Below are 17,508 nucleotides of genomic sequence, written 5' to 3' on the forward strand. Positions count from 1 at the left end.
TGAGTATTTTAATCAAAGTTTATGTTCTTAAAATGAACCTATTTTGCCTTGTTAATGTTATGATGTAGGTCACTTGAATAAGTTTAAATTTGTGCACATGCGTTTGTTACTTTTTAAATTTTACAAAATAAAAAAATACACTTTTACCTACCAGAAAACGTTAACTACCTTAATTGGAACTCAAACATAAAAAAATAAGAATTTAATGTGACAAACTCCGTTATTCAACATTTTTTTTATAAATTGGAACCATTTTTGAATTTTCTGTTCTTAAAAGTATTCTGAAATTGTCTGCGGCGAATGGCTTTAAAATTACCTAACATTTTCAAAGTTGGATCAAAGCTCAAACAGGAGAATTCCAACGACGTGGTTCAAATGTTAATGTTGAATGTTATGTAACGTGACGTCATCACCATGTTTATATTTCCCGAGGAACAAAAAGTATATTTGTCACATGTAAATATAGAAAACCTTTTAATTCCACTTTTATTAATGATCTATTTTTCACTCATAATATTATCAAGAACATTTATCATGTTAATAACCACCTATGTACAATCTCGTTCGAAACTTTTCTGATTTATTTCCGTGGAACTAAATTATCGATCCGCTAATATGATAAAAATTCCCCGCTTTTAAGGATACGAGACCCAAATTTGAGTTCACTGAACTTTAGGCCACTAACAGATTGATCCGATCGCAATAATTTCGTAGACCATTAATTACACGCAGCGGTTATGACCGCCCTCAGGTGATGCAACCTCAAGATTCATTTTTATTGCCTCTGAAAGCATTAAAAATATAACGAAGTGGATATTATATATAATACGCTTAATACTTTAGCATAAACTTAATATAAACGTTGACTCTGTTTGAAGTTGTTAACTTGTTCTTCACACACCAAGTTATACACACACAATCTCTATCTATCTCTCTAAAACTTAAGGCAACTTCGACTACACTGATGGATACAACGCCTTATAAAATCTCACTATTCTTATATTTTATGAACCTTGTTGGTAAGTGAGTGACCCAAAGCGTGCCAGAACATAAGATCGTTTTGATTTGAAGCTCGTTTTGTTCAAAAGATAGAGAAGAGAAGAATGTTCTGTGTATGGTAGTATTGTTCCAACATTGTCATGTTTATATAATGTTTAGAAGTTTTATAAGAGTTATTAAAATATATTTAAACATTTAAACATAAAAGAAGAAAAATATTTAGGTTATTCTTCGAATTTTAAGCAAAAATTAAAAATATAAGGTCGTCTGTTAGCGTGTCAACTGCGAGGCGCCCTTACTATCTCAACTAAGCTTCTTTTTTATACGAGATTACTGTTAAGCTGAGTTCAGACAAACCGATGACAGATACGGCTTTGGTCAGGATTAAAATATCTTAAAGCCTTAGCTTTATTTTAATTTACATTTTTGTATATAATATTACTATTTAAAATAAAAATAATATTTTTCGGATTTACTCCGCGAATGTCAGACATTCACATCTCGTCTGCCCCTGATCACGGTTGCTGAAAAGTAACCGAAACGTCGGGATTATGTACTTTATAAAATAATAAAATTCGCGTAGTAAATCCGAAAAATATTAGATTTATTTTAATGAATACTCTCGAAAGTCTGAGATCTCAATATTACTATTTAATAAATATTTAAAATAAAGAGTAAAAAAGGTTATGTCTATTAAAGACAATATAAAACACAGCTTTTCAATTTACTTCTTCAAGTAGTATGTAGACAAAGTTTAGCATTAAATTCGTCTGGTAACTAAACATTATACCAACTTTAGCAAATTCATTAGTGTGAACAAGGTCTAAGATTCGGTTTATTATTCATTGTCGGTGTCAGGAATTGTGGAGAAAAAAAGAATTGTCACTGGAGTTATCGAAGTAATTGGTCCAAAGAAACTTGATTGGATATCAAGATTTTTGTGAAGATATTACAACTGCCATGCCATTTGGAACTCAACCTTAAGTATTTTTTGACTTTAAATATATGTTATATATATATATATGATACACCCCTGCTCCAGATGACAAAACCAAATAAGCTAAGTAACAAATTCTAAATTTAAGATGACTATGAAACCTCTCTGGCCTTTCACAGCAGAATAGTCATTTTCTCAACACTCCTTTGACAATTGTTTCTAAGAATAATTCTAAAAATTTATACGACAAAATCAAGAAATAGAAACAAAATTTTATTAAATACATTTATATAGAGTGCTGCATTCCCAGACATCTACGAGAGCCACAAGAAAATCCTGGAGTGATATTAGTTGAGATCCTAATTAGTTCAACTTTCCGCTTTTTGTAAAGAGCTGACAGACAATGTAATTATGTTTTACGAATGGATTATAATAATTTTACTTCTGTACAGTGACGTTCTGTGTTAACAAAGAAAAAAATGTTTATTTTTATATTTTGCGAAATGAAAATGATGTGGAAAACGCAGAAAGAAAATATCATTTTAAATAAATATACTAAAAAAAAATTGTATACAAGAGGTATTTATATACAGTCTTCACCAGCTGTGTCTATTCGAGGTAATTCTAATACATCTATACAAGTAAGTAAAACTTCATTTATTTTTTGACTGACGTATTTCATATCGCAGAAGAGAGAGAATTGTTTAATAAGTAGTTATTATAAAGAACATGTCATGAAAATTATTCTTTTAAGTTATTTATAGTTTCGTTGCAATCTGAACATTATAAATAAAATTCCAAAAAACAAACAAAGTCTGTAGTTAAATGTAATAAATGAAAAATTCATTACACATTTCTTTAGGTTATAATACAGTTTATTTATGCGAAACCAAAATTTATAGCGAATAGGTCTTCTTAAATAATATAATCTGTTCCTTTAATTATCTAAGCGATGTCTTTGTCAGTGTTGGCTTCATTAGTCGTTGTTTTAACACGTCCTGCCACTCTCGCCTCCTCTGAACCACCTGGCGCCAGTGTTAATGTTCACGGGTTCAGGAATTCTTTCGTATTCCTTTCGAGGCCAATATAAAACTCGTAAATCGACTACGTGACTCGCCATCTTTAAATTGAAGTAATATTGATTCTTCGATTCATATTCAAACATTCAACGTTAATCCTTGAGCTATAACCTTTTAATATATACATTGATATATTGGTACACTGAGGGCTTGTATAAAGATCTTTCAGTCATTTATTTCTTGAGAGAGAATCTGTGATTTTCCAGCTCATGGAGCGGTTTGAGTAAAGTATGCTCCATGACATGACATGACGAAATTAATATGTTCATAATGAAATGTCAGAGAAATCGACGTTCATCAGAATAACGAAGAACCTCTTGTAATGTAAAGTTACCATCTCTTGTTAGGAGAATCTCGTTATTATAAAACATTACAGACCCAACGACCCCGTCCGGTCTAGAACGACATGTGGAGGAAGCCAATTGATTCACCTTTTTTAGTAGCAAGTAATATTTAACAATAGTAACTCCATTATTTATTACTAATCATAATTCTTTACTTCGACATCAATACCGCAAAAACGTTTTCCTTCTCTTCGTAATAAGTGAATATACTCGTATATAGTAATAAATCGTACAAGTAAGAACCACAGTCGCGGGAGAGGAAGGGTTTTATTATGTGGAAACTTTTGTTTTTTTTTTCATTTAACGTCAAGACATAAATCCATGAAAAACAAGTGCCTGTTATCTCAGAAAGAAAGAGCCTCGTGTGAATTGCACAGTAGGACCTTGGTACGTATCTGTACAATTTTTAGACGTTTTCTCTTTCTTATTGAATGCAAAAAAGTGTTTTTGGAAAATCAATACCATTATAACTTTTACAGTGTACATATAACATAGAAATAATCAAAGCACCTTTAATAAAAATATCACTTATATTATTTTTTCAAATTACTGGTAATATTTTTCAAATTCTCTTAACATAATCTAACCTAGAGATGTTTTTCAAGTAGTATGAAAAAATGATTTGCCTTTAGCAGGCTATAAATCCTTTATAGTAACTATTATTATCTTATTTGTTTTTCAATATGATTACACACACTCATGAGCGCACATGTTCGCAAGTTCATTCCTGCGTGTAATCCGACACCGCGTCCAGACTGATTTACATAGACGGGTCAGGCCTCAACCGATATTGCATTACTCGAAGATAAAAAAATAAAACAAATAAGATGTGAAATAAAATAATTGTTAGTAACAGAAATTACATTAAAATAAATTATGCTAAACTATTTTAATAAATATAATTTAAAATGACCTCCAGGCGTAGATATTAGTTTCTAGTTCATTAGCTAGAAACTAGCTTGCGAACAAAGGTACTCTAATTCACCTTCAAGGACAACATTTCCCGTCTAATCATCACATGTCCAGGAGGATTTGAAGTAAGAAACTATAGTCATACAATGTGCCAATCATTAGAAAAATTGTATGATGATTATAACGCAGTCAATGAAATTGGAGCAGAGGGTCGGGTTAATATTATTTGAAATTTGGATTACAGGCCTAATTTCACCAGGGCACATTAGACACTTACATGTGAACAATTTTTTTTCACAGTTATATTTGTAATACTACAACAAATATAAAATGTTATCTTAAATATGATAAAATATTTCTAAATATTCTCTGAAGAGAAAAGAAATACAATAATATTCATGAAATACCTTGGCGTGGCGGAGAGCCAACATATCGGCGCGAACGTTTCATCCCCGCTAGGGCACTACTGCACTACATGCGGACGCATCTTTTTTCACTACCATGAATCCTCGATCCTCGGACACTACCTCACCACACCCACGCAGACTACAGGAACTCCCCAGGTCACTACGATACTACCGCGCTAACTCGCCAGCACTACAGGTGCCAGTACTCGATACCACCGTAAGATTCAGGAGTACTGCAGCCTGTCCCACTCGCTACACTACTCCACGCAGACTCTCGAGCCCTAACTCCCATCAGGTCTGGAAGGGCGACCGGTCCGACCGGTGCCCGACCGGTCCTCGTCACGCCCACATCCACAATTAATTCGGGTCACCGACCCGCAAATGTTTTTATTTGTTATGCAAATTATTTGCAGGGACCTTATTCGTAATTTATAAAACTGTCTCAGAGGATATTTATATTAAAATATGAAACATAATGTTGGCTGTTTAAAAAAAATCTACAATGACACGAGCTTAATATTACGTGTAATTAAAATATTCTTCTAACCATCGAAGAACTTTTAAAACCTTAATATTCTGCAACTTTTTTGTGTAACTTAATTAGGAGGTCAACAAATACATTTTAAAAAGGTTTGTGTGTCGACTCTCAAATGCTAATTCTGTTTTATTATTCTTCAATTTATATTTTTTAGTACTGTATTTTTTATATTAATTTTAAAGTTCTATATTAATTAACAATGATATCCGTGTCGTATAGTTAATGTATTTGCTTTTTTTACTCTTATACAATGGAGCCAAATTCGAGCTTTGTTTTGCGTCTCTGTTATTTTTTTTTATTTTAGTATAAGAAATTGTTATAAAAAATCCACAAAAAATTATCATTTTTTTTTTTAATTAAACAATATTTTTGCTGAATACACTAACCTGGTAATGACTTTATTAATGTAATTTGTCTTTTCTTATTGATTTCTGACAATTCTTAGAAGTTAAAAAGAATGATACAAAAATGACGTACATCGGGCACAATTTTTTTTAATTTAAGAAATCTTAACAAATAACTTTATTATTATCTTTATAATGTACTCTTTGCTAAAAACGTATTATAACTCTCACCCAGCGCCTTGTTCGGAATGATTTCGTCGACAAGGCAGGACAACGTGTGTTGGATCTGTTAGCAAACTTCTAATATTTATGTTTATAGTCAAGGATATACTAAAACAAAAACCAATCTGCAGAAATATTTCTTTTTACCTAAATCTTAAAACTTAGTCACATTAAAGGTTTGTTATGAACGATTGGCGCTACCTTACAAGTGGCTTGTTTTAATGACGCTCTTTAAGCTTAATTATTTGAATTCTTTTATATTGCTTCCATCATATAAGTCATAATGAATGAGTATACAATACTCATAATGACCATACTGATGTTAAAATTAAATACTTGTTTTGTTTAATTTAAATAAAGATGGTAAGATATTAAAAACGCTATTCAGATCGTTCACAAAGCTTTTCGTTGCTACCTTTAATATCTCTCAAGTCAGTGTTTCGATTTCGACTCGGCAAACAGTAATGTAGTATTGGATTGAAAATAGACTCAATCGAAATATTTCAGGATTAAAATTTAATGCTTTAAATATTTTTATGTGGATTATAGAAAAGGAAATATTTATTTAAATGAAACTAATATTATTGGGATATGCTACGCGTGCTTTATAACTTTACTCGTCGGGTCTTTGTTAACTTTTTTATAAATAGAGTTATCCGAAAGAATTTCAATTATTTTATTATCATAATCAGTATATCCGAATAGAATTAGTTTCATTTAAATGAATAAAACTCGCGAAAGTCATAGACCTCAATTAGGAAATATATATTATTTTAAAGTGTTCTGTCAACGTCAATGTCATGTAAGATTTTAGTCCCACGGATCTTATTCCCTTAACCCAAGACCAGGATAAGGCGGGGTAAGTGTGTTTCGCTGTAGTTGGTTCTCGTCTCCTCTGTGACAATGAATCGTGTTTAATCTTCCAATGTTCTGATGATATAGTCCGTTAAATAGCTCCTTTAATTTTAAATTCATAGTAACTTTGGTTTTTTGGGACTTTTTATTTTTATATTCTTATACAACTATTCTACAAATACGGTTCCATAATTTAATCATTACATGGATGTGAATCATGCAGCCAAAACAGAATTTGCTTTGCTTTTTCTATATGTTATAAATTAAATCAAGGCATCGTTATTTTCTTAAACAAGTTATTTAATCTGTTATATGTAAACAAAAAGATCCCTCTTGTCATATTAATGTTTAATATCACATGGCCTCTATATTAACTTACAATTCTTTCACTAAATTTTCGAGTAATTTTAGTCCTTGATACTGTTCTTTAAGCAATTTCTTAATTTTCGCGTCCCAATATGCCTCCTGCTAAAAGTCATTTAGGGACGGTAATAAATTTAATATAAAGGATTAACCTGCTGGACTCTAAGTTTTAATTGGAAATCTCGTAAACTTAGTTTAAAGCCGAAATAAAATTGGGGATTAAAACTTGAAAAATGAAAAGATTTGAAATTTTCCTAACTCGCCCAACTGTTATTAATAATATCGTAAATGTACACTCTTTAATATCGCTTCCAGAAGTAAAATTCTCGTAAAAACACCGTTTATCTTTTACTCGTGTGACATTTAATAACTTTTGTTCAAGATTAATTTTAGCTAGAAATATGTTAAGAAAATGGTCCACAGATGTTTCTATACACACCTTTAGTCTTATGATATTCAGAGTTAATAAGATTGTCACTATCTACTTTTATTTATATGACCCTCGAGACTTCAAACAAAAAATGTAGCCTTTTATTCATTTTATAAGATCATCATAATCATGGATCGTCTTCATTGTAAATTTTATGCATTATGAAAATTAGTGTCATTTTTACGAACATATTTTTACGTTTTACATGCATATAATTTTACGTAATGTACACATTGACATGTCTCTTGAACATCTCATCGAAAGTACCGACACCACTATCACAAACGATTCTGTAATGCCAGAATTCACTTATTAAATCGTTTCTATGATGCAGACGCTACATTCACATTTCACGCTTCGCAAAACATTTGTTCGTCCGTTTTCCTGCAAATAACCGTTAGTTTCGCACCGTTAACGTCTCGCTAATTAATTTACAACATAATACAATACGAGCTTCAGCCAATTTTATTTAGAGACATATCGACATTGAGTTTTAACACACTATTTTAATCTAATATCATTAAAATTTTCATCGCCGTCCTTAATTATCGTATTGCTTCATTATTTTTAATTTTTATTTGCCCTTCTACTCTACTCCTTCTCAATATAACTGTAATATTCTAATCTAATTTCATGGCACATAAAATCCAAAAAAGGCAAATGTTTGTATATAATTCAGTGTTATTTAGTGTTTCCATGCAGCGACCTCGGATGGGAATGTCGCCGTTCTTTGAGTAAAGCCCTACATATTTAATGTACATCCGTAATAATAGCGAGCCACTCTCATTTGATTTTACATCACAGAGAGTATTTTTAATTGGTATTTTCGATTTATTTATAAAACATCTTTCCAGAATTAGAAAACGTCTTATTTTTTAAAAGACAGACTGTTTAGAGCGAGGCACAAAAACTAATTAAGTTGTTGTTTTTTAACTAGGTACGTTTCTAGTACTAAGACGTAGTGAATTTCTCGAAAGTATTGTTGGTAACCTCTTGTTTGTTTCTGGAAATGGGAAACGTCGCTTCCAGATTCAGTCAATACCATTTTTCATACAAAATTAATGTTTCAATTTTTCTCTTTCAATTTTGTTTTGAGAGAATCAAACAGAAACAAAAACTTAGTTTTTTTTGAAACGTTATATTTTAGTCACTCTATTTTTTATGACAAAATATTGTTTAACACCATTTTATTTTTTATAAAACCGCCTATCAAAATACAAATTTATTAAAACTGTACTATGAAAGAGGGAACGAGCATAAAATAAATATAACAGATGAGTTGAGTTGAATTACTTGGCATTTCATAGAAAAAGTATATTTAATTTACCCTTGTGTCTCGTCTATCTAAGAAAAACAAGATAATTGTACTGATGTTAGATATTGTAGTGACAAGAAAGATCATTCGGTAATGGAGCAAAAATGTAAAGTAAATTTCACAGCCGAACATTACCTAAAGATGATGTATTCTATTGTTTTTTGTAATTATTAACATGTCTCATACAAAGACACTAATTATATAATAAGGAAGTAAGTAATAACGTAAGTCACCTTTAACTAGAAAAAAACCTATTTAAATAAATAACATTTATTTGAATTTATAATGTTTTCCACCGTAAAGCAAAATTCAATGTTTACTAGTAAACTAAAACTTCTTGTACCCAATATCTAATACTTTTAGATGATATTCAGTAGAACCTTCCAATAAATACTTATGTTAAATTATTCACCTTACATCATTGAGGTTGCAGAGCATAACATTCGGTTACGGACTGCAGCTAGAATTCGGCTGGTCCTCAGTTGAAGTATCACCCTCCAACACAGCAAACCATTTCACATAACAGTTAAGATTGTGAGCTTAAGTCTCTGATGATTTGACGAAACTTGACTTAGTTCTAAATGGGATACCAAGAATTCCAATGTTGCTTGGGGGTAGAATGTAGTATAGCTTAGAGATCCCTGAAATGGCGTCTCCAGAGAAATGTAAGACTGTGTCTAGAGTAGAGTGAGATAAGTGAAAAGGTAAATAGATTAGGAGACGATGTTGTTTCCATAATAGCTGATATTCCTTAAAGCATTTAGGGAATGGGTCTTTGATAGTGGACTCCGTTATATTAGAGCAGGATGAAAAAATATTATTCTGAACTTCATATGCACGTTTATAGAAAATTCCATCGTCTATATTTATATTTTGTACTCAATTTCTAACTACTGCATAATGCGTGTTGCTGGAGTATCATTAACGTTATTCTATATGTTAAAGAACGAATAAAAAGAACTTAATCATCATTACTCACTACAAGATCATTGTTTTATTTTGTTATGTTTATGTAATCAAATTCATATTTTGAGTAAATTACTACGAGATTTTATATATCGAGCAATTATAAATGACATAAGGTTCTCATGAATTCAAGATTACGTCTTACGTCAAGATTACGTCACATCGTCCTTTATTAAATAAATTAATTTACTTAAGGAAACATACATGGCTAGAAAACTTCACTTTACACTTTTTTATGCTTGAATCTAATTTAAATTTTATAAAATTAAAAACAGTGACTCTCTAGAAGTCTCATTATAAAAAATTAAATTGCATAAGAATTTTGGTAATTTTCCTCTTCTTTTTGATATCATTCCAAGGTTTTCTTCAAATTCCCTGAACAGAACTAGCAACTATTTTCTGAATGCAATTAACAAAATTATTATTTTACGGTACTTGATTTTATGTTGGGAAACAAAAAAATAAGTTCTCAGCATATTCTGTAATTCTTACATAGTTTACTAACAGTATCGTTATTTTGTAGCTACATCTGGCACTAAATTGACGGTAACGACAGATAAATATGTGGCATTATTTAAAAGTTACTTTTTAAACAAGTTTAAAATGAGCTGGACAACAGCTACGAATTTAATATGTTATATTTGCAATGAAAAAGAGCTTCACGAAACACAAACACATTTTAATCTGTGTAAATTAGTCTCTGGAGGGGAAAAGTATTTTTTTATTTATTTTCCCTTACCTACTGCCTTTGTGTCTTGGGAAGCTGGTATTAAATGAAACTAATATTTGTCGGATTACTACGCTTATTTTATAATTTTAAAATACTACATACTCCCGACGTTTCGGTTAGTTTGCAGCAATCGTGAGCATGGGCAGTCGAGATGTGAATATCACATCTCGTAAGTAACCGAAACGTCGGGAGTATGTAGTTTTTTAAAATTATAAAATACGCGTAGTAATCCGACAAATATTAGTTTTATTTAAATAAATATTCGCGAAAGTCCTAGATCTCACTAAGATGGTTTTATTAAATTAAGTCCTTAAATATATTTAATGTTTAAATATAGTAATAAAAATATATATTTTTTGCTACATTATGGATAGGAAAGCAATTGAAAATAAAAACTTTAGTCTACCGCTTTCTTTATATTTAAGACCCTAAAATTAATCTTATTAAGTTATTAAATGGCATCTGAACTGAGAAATAAGCGAAGTGTTTTATGAGTGAAGCTACTGTGGCATTTTGAAAGCCTGAGCATTTAACCTTCAATGAGATTTGTTGATCATTTTGTTTTTAACATTAACGTAAACAATACAATTTATTTATATCACATTTTTAATAAATTAATCAGACGGTAGTCGTTATTTTTTTCGTGTGTTTTTTATTTCCTATTTCGAACCGTAATCACTATGAGCTTTTTGCATAAAGTCAATAGCTCTATAAAACATACAAGGACCATATTTTATTAAAATTTTTCGTTTTTCGTCTTTACATTTCCATTCGCCAGTCTGAGTTCTACAAAATAGATGACTTTTTTTTATTTTCATATTTGTTTAATTACGCATGTGGTTTTTCGTTTTTCTAAAATAACTGATGATTTAGCGTCTAATGTAACTTTAATTGTTTTGCGTATTAAGGGTTATACGAATTCTTCAAAATTAGAATTATTTTTTTTATTCTAATAATTAATATTTCATGTCAAGGAGATTTCTTTCTCCTAAATATTTCTTTTCATGTATTCGTTTATTAGTAGTTATAATAGTCATGAATTGTGAACTGTGAAATCATTATAATTGTCTTCAAATAACTAGCTTTGAGGATGTAAATAATTTAAGAAATGTATGAGTTGATTTGTTTTGTCTAAGTATGCACAATTTTATTGCAGAATTTACCATATGAGAGTCAAACCATAATCGTAGCAAAATTTATTATATATTGGTCACTCTTAGAATCACAGAAATAGAATATCTGCTACACAATTCTAAACAGTCACAGTAAGGAATTTTGCTAGCAATATTTTACTACTATTTTAACCTATTTACATTTTCTTCAAAATGGAAAAACATCCTTCGTCACCGATCCTCAACAAAGACACAAAGGCTTCTTAAGGAATATAAGTCTTGGACGTGGTTCCACAAGGATGTCCTTACTCTTATGTATAAAATAACATAAATCGAATCCTTTGGAGTTAGAATTGCTATAACGGATATATGTATGTTCTATGTAGTAATGCTGGGTGTTTTGTTCATACTTCATGATAATAATAATATTATTATAATTTCGCTACACCAGAGCCAACTGACGAAGTTCAAGGTGTTTCATTGGAGATATTTTTATAAAATATATAATTCTTCGATACATTCCTATGACTGCGTCGTTTCAGTGACTTTCAAAGTGTTGTTCCTACTACTGAGAGTCAAAACAATTGTTGTTTGGAATTGATATAGTACGGTGATAAGTTAGTTATTGCATACTGTTTGTGATAAACAAATAGTTAATTAAGAAACAAGACTTTATAAGATATCCAATTGAACAAATTTAAGTAAATATCGTTTCTCAAATGATATAATAATAAAAAGATATAAGACCAAGACGAAACCTCTTAGCATTCAACGGATTCACCTTGCGGGTGCCGGGTCCATCGCGTTGCAGGGTTGGAGCTTCAACAGTGCCTGGGACTTGCGACCCAGGTATAGGTTTAACGGGCCCCTATCTAACGCACTTTAAACGTTCATCTCCACCGTCGAAGCTCCTCTCTCTACCTAAACAAATTTGAAAAGAACCTACAAGGGCTGCCTTCGAAGTACGTTCCAGGAATGAATTGATATTAATTTAGGACAGGCCCAAGTCTTTTACTAGGTCTTAGAGAGATTTTGCCGTTATACCTCTCGCTCCCACTTCTACTGCGTACAAATCCACGACGAACCTATTTCGGGTGAGTTCGTTTGTGAGCTCGTAATATTTAATGACCTTGACGGCATGGTCTTTGGGGATGTTGGTTTCCCTAGGAACGGAGATGGTAAAATAATCTCGTTTATTTTACTTCCAAATAATTCAGGAGTACGTATCAACTTAAATCAATGGAGTAACCGTATCAGCAATGTTCCAGGACATCTGGAGGAAGAAAGAATTTATGAGAGAAAAAGGGGAATATAAGAAATTCTGTTTCCCGTAGACAAGATTAATTTAGTTTTAAAATTGTTTTTTCCCCATAAGATCAGAAACAAATTAAATATCATCAAAAAGTTCATACGCTTACTTCTTAACTGTTTTAGAAATGGATGCATTCATCTTTGTTAGTGTATGCTTTTCTAGAATATGCCATGTTTAAATTACTTTTTACTTACTCACACTTTAAGCATATTCTAAAGAATATGAACGGTGGCTTATAAGGGAAACTATCGTATTTTCAATCTCCTAGGATTTTGTTTGATCTTAATGAGTATGAGGTTGTGATGTTGGAGGATGTAAAAGTAACTCGAATCATAACTTACGTTATCGTTTTTCAATGTCTCTTTATGGAGTTTAAAAAATATTTAAATCTATTTGAATAGAATAAAAACAATTAATTTAGGCACGTTTTTACTATTGACATCTATTTAGTTATTTTTTATACAAAAATGTAAACAGATTTAGCTTTGATAATAGCTATATTTATAGAATATGCTATACGTAACAATTGATTTCAATCTCAATCCATCCACGACCTAAAAATAGATTTTTTTTATAAGCTGATTTATTAAAATACACTTAGGAAAGGAAAGTGGAGGATGATAAAATACTTGTTCGAATTTCTTTAAGGAAAAAGGAAATACATAAAGTTTAACTAAAAGAGAACGATAATTTATGTTTCATAAGCCCCATTAAAGCGATTTTATAATATTTTACTGAAACACAAAGTACCTACTGTTGCACGCAACTTCGTCCCTGTATTATTGAATTCATTACAAACTATTATAATATATATCTGAGAGAATAATTTGTTGGATTAAATTATAAACAAACAAACAATGACTCTAAATAGACTGAAAAAATATTAAAATTTAAATTAGTTTAAAGTTAAAAATATAGTTAGTGGTATGTATGAGGTAAATTGTTTTTTTTTTTTTTTAAAGTCATCGTTTGCATCTATTATAGCTTTCCGTTGCTGTTTAATAATTAAGGCCTAAATGATATATTAATAAAGTTGCAACTTCACGCTTTGGAAGTTGCATAAAGTTATAAAATAATGTAAAACCCATAATATAATAATAACAATGGTCTCCTCTATTTGCGAAGATTGACAATGAAATTTACTCTTTCGACATATTCAATGATATATAATCTAAATCTTTTTTCTACCTCTGAGTACTACAACAAAAAATGTTCTAGACATCTGTTAGGATGAAAAAAATGATAAGTTATAAATAAGTGGATATGAAGACTACAACTATTAAATTTAATGAAAAATCTAAAGTGACATCCATAAACATAAAGTTTCAATTTAAATACAACATTATTAAATCGCAGGGGAAATTACTTTTTAGGATAAAATAATAATAAAAGTATAGAATACATAAAAAGACGAACAGATAGACATACAAGGAAAATGTTTTTTGTTTTGTCCTTTTTATTATAACTACTTATCATCATCATCATCATCATCAGCCTATCAGAGCCCACTGCTGAGCAAAGGCCTCTTCTCACATGGAGAAGGTTAGAGCATTAATCACCACGCTTGCTCGAGGCGGGTTGGCGATTTCAAACTTAAAATTTGAAATTATAAGACCAGGTTCTCTCACGATGTTTTCCTTCACCGTCTATCATTGGTGTTTAAATACTCTTAGAAAGTACATATAACTCGGAAAAGATCTCATTAGTACATGCCAGGTTTCGAACCCGCACCCTAGCGTATTAGAGGCGGGCCTTCAACCTCCAGGCCACCACGACTTATATTCAATACTTATATTCAATGAAATATTAAGAAGATTACTACCGTCAGTATTATTTAATCATATTTTCATTACAGTTCAAATTAATCCTAATTTGCAAAAAACACAATACATCACATACCATGTTAACTGTGTCCTACTACACTGTACGAGACACATTACAGAAACATACGCAGCCACTAATTAGCTTACAAGACTCTGATATTAAATACATTTATATTTTATTGTTTGTGTAACTTAATCTTGTAAAAGATAAAAGTCACACCTTATAAAGTAGGAATGACGAATGTGAAAAGAAATTTCAGCGAGGATTTGTAATGAACAAAAGCAAATAGTGGTATTTTATGTTATATTAGATAATAATTAGATATTTTTTCTATACTTTATCACCAAAAAGCTAAGTATGAACAAACTAATTATAAACAAACAGGTTCACAGGATGCAATACAACTAGCTAGAGCGACAATAGATATATTTTGTTAGGACATATTGCGTTGTAAAAGTTATCTATACATATTGCGTTGTAAAAGTTATCTATACATATAATAAGACAGTAAAACTCGAATGTCTGTTAAATATTTTTCTAAAAAACTGATAGGAGGCAATTAAAGAACAGTCATAGAAACCAAAAAAAAATTTTTTGGAATTTTTGTCTGTCTGTCTGTCTGTCTGGTACGTTATAACTTCAAAACTACTCAACGGATTTGAACGCGGTTTTAACAGTTGGATTACATATAATTAGGAGCATTGTCAAAACTTTGTTTCGTCAAAATCGGTTAAGGGCAAAAGAAGTTATGGCTAATAGAAAATTTACTTCAAACTACTTCAAAACTTTTAACCACTACAACTTAATATTAATTAGTTATATGTTATATTAGATAATAGTTAATTAGTTATACAAGTTACAAAAAATATGTTCTAATATATGTTAATCTTAATATTAAAACTTATGAGAGGTAACAAAAATAACGCAGTGCGCGCGGGCGCGGTTGAAGTGTTGAACACTGTGCTCGATAGATGGCGTTGATAAAATAAGTCATCAACCTAGATACCTTAAGATACTCCGTTGTGTAATGATAACCGTGCGGTTCGAAAACTCATTGTTGTTTGTTGGTTGTGGTTGTCTATTATTTGTTATCATCTCTTTTCTGTATGTATGTTATTATTTTAAGTTTGATATATATATATATATATATGGTTATGCAAAAAGCGACCAAAACGCGGGCGGAGCCGCGGGCAACATCTAGTAGATTTAATACAAGTTGGCATTATGAAGTTATAATTTACTTACACGTATTGTTCTGAAAAAGTGTCCTAAGAATGAAAGTATCCGTTGTTATAAATGGAGTCAAATTTCAAGTTATCTTGAAGTCATTTAATTTATTTATTTTGAGTTATTGTATTGAACTATATATTGTCACTCTTTATTTTTACTTCTCGGCCCGTAGTTACATGAATTTCCAACCATGACAACAATTCATTTTTCAAATCTCCACAAGCATATTTATCGTTATCCTAAGTCATAGTGACAGCAATATTAATAAATAATTAATATCACTTGCTATAATGTTATAGTAACATTATATTATAATGTTACGTTGTGGTTTAAATGATGTTACTACGCAATGAAATTTTATTACTTTCAATAGAATTAACTGAACAATCACATATACATATATACACTGACGACGTTGAAGTAGGAAAGAGATCATGCAAAAAGTATAATTGACAAACAGTAAACAGTGAAAGGTATTTTTAGAACGTTTTTCTTTATATTGAATATAAAAAAAACAACTTTGATATTCTCGATGGCGACACAATTTACCTTAAGTCGGATTCTTATTTAAAATAATATTTACGCACTTGATTGAGTTCAAAAAAAGCTTATAAACATTTAACGAAAACGTTTTTAAAGGTTATTATAGATTTTGTCTGTTCCATAAACTTTTTTCATTGATATTGGGAGTAATAACCCCAATAATATATTTTGTCTACTGTGCTTTTTTTATAAATACTTATTTTCATAACAATTGTGAAGCGAAAAAATCTTATTTAAAAGGCAATGTTAGTGGCGCGGGATGAACAATGGGTCCGACAGTTAATAATTCACAGAACAAAGTAATTAAATTAAATGAAAATACATTTTTGCATAAATTGCATCATTAAGAACGGAGGTATTTTGGTAAAAAATAAATAAAGCATGTCGTTTTTAACTCACAGTAAGTGTTAAGTTTAAGCAGAATAATTTTTCAGAATTTTTTTGCCACGTCCTAAGTCTCTTAATAAATTTTGCAAACAGAATATATTTTAAAATGTGTTCTGTAATGACTGATACAAAAAAGGTCAGCAAAATAAACGGCGTTAAACGGTTTTGTTGTAATTTTCTTGTATAAATAGAAATTCTTAACACGACAGCTCACTAGTTGAGAAGGCGTTTGTCTGAGCAAGAATTTTAATAAAGAGGAGTACAAAAAGACGACTGTGGATTTTTTTATGAATCTGCTTTGTTTAGGCTTGGAAATAATTCTATTAGTAAACTTACAGAACATTATTTTAATTGGAATTCGTATCATATTTACATTTTCACTGTAACTTTTTAGGTCACTTTTTAGTAATATTAACTTTAACACAAAAACAGTTTTTAAGCAAACATTAATTAAAAGATCATTTAAAAATTCTCCAAAATGAGAAAATTTATAGATAAAATTTCCGCTTTCAAAGAGTGATCGCGCTACGAGCCGTGATCGAATCATTTGCTCCATGCAACTGCATAATAGGATACGAGTTTGAAAATTGTAATATGTGTCGATATTTTTAACCTTAACACATTCTCATACATTCAAACCTTATATGGTGATTTAAATC

The 17,508-nt window shown here is 30.4% G+C and overlaps 1 protein-coding gene across 3 annotated transcripts in view; it reads right to left on the reverse strand.

The window, feature by feature from the left end:
* LOC116766723 (EGFR adapter protein-like) overlaps window positions 1–17,508 on the reverse strand; it is a 175,095-nt gene that overhangs the window by 63,736 nt on the left and 93,851 nt on the right. The window contains exon 1 of one of the 3 annotated variants that reach the window (XM_032656787.2): window positions 4,679–4,928. The exons of the other annotated variants lie outside the window; for them this stretch is intronic. Coding sequence (XP_032512678.1) covers window positions 4,679–4,702 — 24 coding nt within the window. The 5' untranslated portion in view covers window positions 4,703–4,928. Of the gene's footprint in view, window positions 1–4,678; window positions 4,929–17,508 lie in introns of those variants that run through there. 3 annotated transcript variants of the gene reach the window in all.

This window comes from Danaus plexippus, chromosome 10 (genome assembly GCF_018135715.1).
Source record: "Danaus plexippus chromosome 10, MEX_DaPlex, whole genome shotgun sequence".
Classification (NCBI taxonomy): domain Eukaryota; kingdom Metazoa; phylum Arthropoda; class Insecta; order Lepidoptera; family Nymphalidae; genus Danaus; species Danaus plexippus.